The 6,000-nt window shown below is 59.1% G+C and overlaps 1 protein-coding gene across 4 annotated transcripts in view; it reads right to left on the reverse strand.

The window, feature by feature from the left end:
- FGFR3 (fibroblast growth factor receptor 3) overlaps positions 1-2,646 on the reverse strand; it is a 56,993-nt gene extending 54,347 nt beyond the window's left edge. For all 4 annotated transcript variants that reach the window (XM_049793142.1, XM_049793141.1, XM_049793140.1 and 1 more), the window contains exons 1-2: positions 2,573-2,646; positions 2,175-2,395 (exon numbers count right to left, since the gene is read on the reverse strand). In XM_049793142.1, the coding sequence (XP_049649099.1) occupies positions 2,175-2,346 (172 nt within the window). In that variant the 5' untranslated portion in view covers positions 2,347-2,395; positions 2,573-2,646. The remainder of the gene's footprint in view (positions 1-2,174; positions 2,396-2,572) is intronic.
- Positions 2,647-6,000: the final 3,354 nt, after the last annotated feature.

The following is a 6,000-nucleotide window of genomic DNA, read 5'->3' on the forward strand; positions in this document are numbered from 1 at the left end:
CCTCCCTTCAATGTGTGTTTTATGTAGCTGAGTATAGGCACAAAGCAGTAGCTGTTATAGCCTTCACAGCCCCGTGTGGAGAATTAGATCACTGGGGAAAAATCCTTCCAAGCCCCTTTATGGAAAATAAGGCCTTAGACTGTAAATGCAAAGCCCAGCGAACAACAACCCTCAGTAATGAGCCAATACCCCATGGCCCATTTGACTAGGAGAAAGAATTTGCTTTTTACCATTCAATTCAAAAAGACTGAAAAAGTAAAATGTGTTTTTACTTGGCTCTGAAGGTTTATATTCTTTACAGTTTCTTTTGCACAACCTTTTCCCCCCCAGGTCGGATGGGCAGCGGGTGCCCCCGCACCGGCGGGGCCGCTGGCTTCGGCGCGGAGCTGGGCGAGCGGCTCCGGCTTCACGCTTCCCCGCGCACGTGGGTCGGGGGTGGGAGAGCCACCGGCACGGCAAAGCTCCCCCCGTCCTCGCAGCCCCCCGTCCGCCTGAGCCTCCAGCACCTCATAGCGATGGGGCAACCCTCGGAGACATCGCTGGGGGTCGGGGCTAACGGGAGCCCTTCGCTCAGGGCCGAATCCTGCTGCCAGGGAGCACGGGGCGGCGATGGGGGAGGTTGACAGCGACATCTTTGCTTTGGAGAAAGCCGGCGGAGCGGTTGGAGAGCCTGTCCTGAGGATTGCCCCTGGAAATCCCAACCTACGGCTCAGCTCACAGACATCACCGGAGGGACGTTTCCCTCAGTGTGACCTCCGCGTGCGCCACTTGTTCCGATTCAAACAGCATCCCGAAGCCTTAACTTGCAAAGATGTCTTAGAGCGGGGGAAGGTTTAGCACTACTTGAACACATCAAGAACCCCAAGCCACGGGCTGAAGGTGCGGGTGGAAACGCCGGAGACCACCGTGGCAGCCACCGAGGTTGCTCCCAACGCCCGTGGGCTCAACTGTGCCCGAAGTGACAGCGCCAATACGTACTTCAGGCTGAAACTGGGAAAGCTGGGGACGCTTTGCTTCTGCCGCTTCCCACCCCCGTGACCAGCCCAGGCTGCTCGCTTGCTCCCGCGCACCGACCTCATCTGCTCTGACCAAGTCCCCGAGATGTTGCCCCATAAATCAATTCTTTTGGCTGTGAAAAATGAGCCAAACGAGTTACACCGAGAATCTGGTGTTTTATTAGGACTTTCTCGAAAACAAAACCAACCCCCGGTGTGATTTATAGCTGTAACCAAAAGGGGTATGAAAGTAATGCCCCCACCCCCCAGCCTCCACGAAGCCCATTTATTCCCCTGTCACTTTTTTGGCAAACAGGCTTCAAACCCTTTCCTGAACAATGGAAACTTTCTGCCGGGTACATGCAATCCCGAAGCCGGGGGGCTGCGAGGGGGCTCCCTTCCATTAAAGAGCTTTGAAAAATAAACAGGGACTCAGGTAGCAGCTGAGGCGTATCAGAGAGACACGACGTTTCAAACTCGCCAGATATTATTTGGGGGAAAAAGAAAAACAAAAAAAAAAAAACCAAAAAACCCAAAACCCCAACAGCTTTTGTCCGACGTGATTAACTTTTCTTCCCTTGCAACTCGAGGGGAGATCTGTACCGGCTTCCCCGAAACGCCGCTCCCTTCTCAGCACGGCCGCAGTTATTCAGCTGCGATCCAGCCCGTGCCTTCCCGGGGCTGTCGCAACTCCGGTTTTGCTCCCGAGATGTGGATACAAACGACCCTCGCGTACTTTTTCCCACCCGAACGCCCACAGCCAGAGCGCTTCGCCCGTGCGCCGAGGATGCGCGCTACCCATCTGCGGGGGCATCTTCCCTTCCCCGGCTGCAGTTACAGAGGCAGCCGCGGGTCAAACCCGGGGTGTTGCATGTACTGCTACCGCTGGGAGGGGACTCCTGCGAGACGGGGATCGTCTTAAAAGCAGGTTTCCCCCCCGTCCCCGTCCCCCCCCCCATCCTGGGCGCCTCTGCCGCTTGCCCGAGCCGCGGTGAGAGCAGGACCACGCCGGCCCGGCTGCCACCACCTCCCCGGCCCCGCCGTTCGTAACTCCCGCTCCGAGAGAAGGGAGGACGGGGGGGGTGGGTGTCTCCTAAACCCGGCACCCCCCCGCAGCCGACATCCCCCCGAACCCCCAGCCGCAGCGCGGAGCCCATGTGCGCGGCCGCGCAGCCTTACCTGCCGGCTGCCCGCCGCTCCTCTCCGCCGCCGTCCCGCCGCCCCGCCGCCCCGCCGGCATCCCGCCGACGGCCGCCGCCAGGCACAGGCACCAGACGGAGCCCCAGGCCGCCCTCATGCCTCCGGCGCGGCGCCGGGGCAGCGCGGCCGCCGCACCGCCCGCCTCAGACATCCCCCGGTCGCATACTGCCGCCGGCTCACCGCTCCGCTCCGCCGCCGCGCTGCCGGGAGAGGGAGAAGAGGCGCTCAGGGGGGGAAGGAGGGAGAAAAAGGGGGGAAGGGAAGAGAAAAAAAAAAAAAAAAAAAAAGGGAAAATAATAGTAAAAAGGGAGGGAAAAAGTTGGGGAGCGGGGAGGAAAAAAAAGCGCAAGGGGACGCGCGCAGCCCGGGGCGCCTACCTGCGCAAGCCCCGCGGCCGGCCGCGCACCGCGCATGGAGAGAGGGAGCGAGCGAGCCCGCAGGAGCCGCCGCCGCCGCCGCCCGCCCGCCCGCCCGCCCGGCCGCCTGCCCGCCCGCCGCCGCGGCGCTCCTGCGTCTGCTCGGCGCGGCGCGGGCGCGGAGCGGGGCGGCCGCGATGTCCCCGCCCGCCGGGCCGGGCCGCCCGCCCCAGCCGCCCCGCCCCGCCCCGCCGCCGCCGCCGCCGCCGCCGCCGCCGCGGGGGGCCGCGCCCGCCGCCCGCTCCGCTCCGCGCCCGGCCCCCGGGGCTGCGAGGGGACGGGGAGGGGGGGGGGGGGGGAAGGACTCCGTCCGGGGGGGGAAGGGGGCGGGCGGCGGTTCTGCCGCGGCGCTGTGCCGCCAAGTCGCCGGGGTGAATGAAGCGGGCGCCCTTTGCCCGGATAGATGAGGGGAAAGTTGGAGCAAAACCCCACGGCGGAGGGGGTCCGGGTGGCAGCTCCGGAGGGGCACCGTGTGCCGCGAAACGCGCCCGTGGGTTCTCCTGTTCCGGCCCTGCAACAGCGCCGTTTCTCATAAAAGGGGCTGAAGGGGGTTCCGTGGGTCGGGGGTGGCACGGAAAGCGCACGGAGCACCTGGGCTCAGGCCGAGGACTCCCACAGCAAGTGGGTGCCGTGCCCGCTCCCCCGGCAGGGTCGCCACGCTGCACCCCGAAGGGAAGCCGCGAGCGTGCAACCGGCTTCGGGCACCCTGACTTCACCCACCAAACCCCCAGAATCGCCATGCTTTGGCGATGGGAGCGGTCACAGCCTCCACGGACTCGGCACGTTTGCTGCCGCTAACTGGACCGGCTACTTTAATAAGATCTGATTAAAGGTCACTTGGATCCAGTTATGATTACGATGATCGAGTCGCTATCGTAGTTATCGTTTGGGATATCGCGGTCATCTCAGAGACCCCCGACAAGGCCGAGTTGCCCAAATGACACGCATCAGTTATTGCTGACAAGCGATCCGATCTGCTCCGTACAGAGAAGTCACAGCTCCGCTTTAATCCCCCTTGACGTAGCAGCTCATTCACCGAAAAGAGATGCGAATACTGCCAGCGCCAAAAACGCTCTGCATAGGGGACCCAAAAAAACCCCAACCTGCGGAACGGTCAAGCCGAGGCTGTTCGGGTCAGAGAAATTGGGCAAAAAAGCTGGGGCAGCGTGGAGGTTTGGCTTTCAGCGAGGGCGTACGGCCGCCGGGGAGGGCTGGGAGTTCGCGCCGTTGTCGCTGCAGCCGCGATCTGTCTTGACACCTTTATCAGGCACAGAGACTCTGACATCTCAATACTGTCGCATTGTGTGGGGAAGCATTGAGACGGGGCTGCGGCGAGGAAATCCTACATGTCAGCAGAGACCCTCGCCAGTGACACCGTCAGTTTAAACGAAAACAATGGGGGGAAAAGCAGACGTAGAAAGAAAATGCGGTTATTTCACCGTCACAGGGACGGCTTGGCAGCGTGTCAAACTGCACGACGCTTGCTCTCACAACTGCTGGGCTGGAGGTGCCAGAAAATCGATAAAAATAAAAGCAGCAATAGCAGCATAACCGTAACGCCGCACGAGGAGTTGTTACTGTTGTTATTTTGAAGATGACTTTGGCGAAAGCGGGGCCAAATTCTGACCTCGTGTAAAGTCAGCACCGTAAGAGCAACACCCCGGTATTGTTACTGTGATGATCCCCATTTTCCAAGAGGAGAGCAGCAAAGAAGGGTCGGGAGCTTCCCCTAAGCCCACAGCTAAAATAGAAATGTAAGTGAGAATTCAGGGTGGTTTCTCACGCTGTGACTGTGTTTCGGAAGCACCGCAGTGACTGTTCCACCATTGCCAGGTGAAGGCAAACGCTTTCGTGATGTTCCTGGAGCGGGGTAATAGGCTGGAAACGGCCGATCCAACCCGGGGAGTTTTAAGGTTGCTGGGAGATGTAAAAGGTCTGCATCTCAGACCAAGTCAGCTCAGCCCTTTAATGGTTTTGAACTGGTTTTCATTTGCAGGAAAACTAAAAGCTTATAACATTTGGAAGCCCTTTACAACAGGAAATCAAAGGGGGATTGAGATAGTCCTGTACGAAGGACTTCAAGGTTCGCCGTTTTCCCTAGAGTGGGATATTTTTAGGTTTCCCATTTATTAACCTCTGGTGCAGCACACTCACGTGGGGCTGGGGAGCACAGACCCGATTTAAGTGTGCATTTTCTGATGCTGCTTCGTCACTGCGGTGGCCGCCAGAACAGAGCCCGGGATGTAGTGCTGTGAGGCAAGAACTACAGCTCTGGACTGTGTCTCAGCCACTTTCTTACTATAAAAAAAAAAATCCACGTACGTAGACTAGTAAAGCCTGCGCAACACAATTGCATTTATTTTAGGACTATTATGCCATAAGCCGCATATTAGCCCAAAAGTTTTCCTTCCCCCGCAAGCTAGGAGCGTGCACTCCCCTTCATGCAGGGATACTCTCGCTGCCAATGTGTTTGTTCTCCTTTTACCCTTTATAAACAGTCCCTTCCCAGAACTTTGTATTTGTTTATCCCCTTAATATCCAGAGCTGTCAGTGATGAAAATCAAACCCCTTTCGGCAGCTCAGGGATGGTGAGCGGCTGCCCTTTTCCGAGCAAGCGGCTGAAATACAACGTGGTCAGCGGTGCTCGCGGTGTCCAAGCCTGTCACCGTCACGCTCCCACGACACCTCCATCTGCCCGGACCCCGCCGGGGGCTCGACCACCGAAAGCAGCTGTCCTGGGACGAGATTTGGGGGCCTGCGGGAGTCGGCATGGCTAAAACCCCTCTCTCCCTTCGTGCCTCTCCAAAGCCCTGCCTGGGAGGGAGGCTGCTAATCTCTCTCCCTGAAAAGTGCAACCTGTTGATAGTCTCAAAATAAGCCAAAGGCGGGCTGCTGTCAGCAAAATCGGCTCCAGGCGTGAATGCTTTGAGCAGTCCCTTCTGCCTCTCCGTCCAGAAGATGGGGACGGGACAGGCTGTGAGATGTCTGTCCGAAAACCCTTGGGGCTTGAGGCTCCTCGCGAGTCACCTTTGGTGACATTGCTGGAGGAGAGCGTGCGGTGAGGTGGGGTGCGGTGGCACGAGCCGCTTCCCTTCCTCCCGCAATTCCTCCCGTGCGCTGTTGCCTGAACATCCGAGCTGTCGCATTTAGCAAAGCAGACAGCGGAGCCCGGGGACTGCCCTGCGCCGTCACGGCGCTGGGCTCTGTAAGGATCTTGCAAAAACGATACTGGGGAGCGGTACCCCTCTACGTCCCCAGCAGTGGATCCTTGCAGAACTTGCTTCCTTAGCAGGCAGAAAGCGATCCCTGAATCAATACTGAGTTGGAGCAAAGCAATGAAGTAGGAGAAGCTTCAGTGCAAGTTTTAATACGCTGGGCAAGTTTGATCA

Source organism: Accipiter gentilis, chromosome 3, assembly GCF_929443795.1.
Source record: "Accipiter gentilis chromosome 3, bAccGen1.1, whole genome shotgun sequence".
Lineage (NCBI taxonomy): Eukaryota > Metazoa > Chordata > Aves > Accipitriformes > Accipitridae > Astur > Astur gentilis.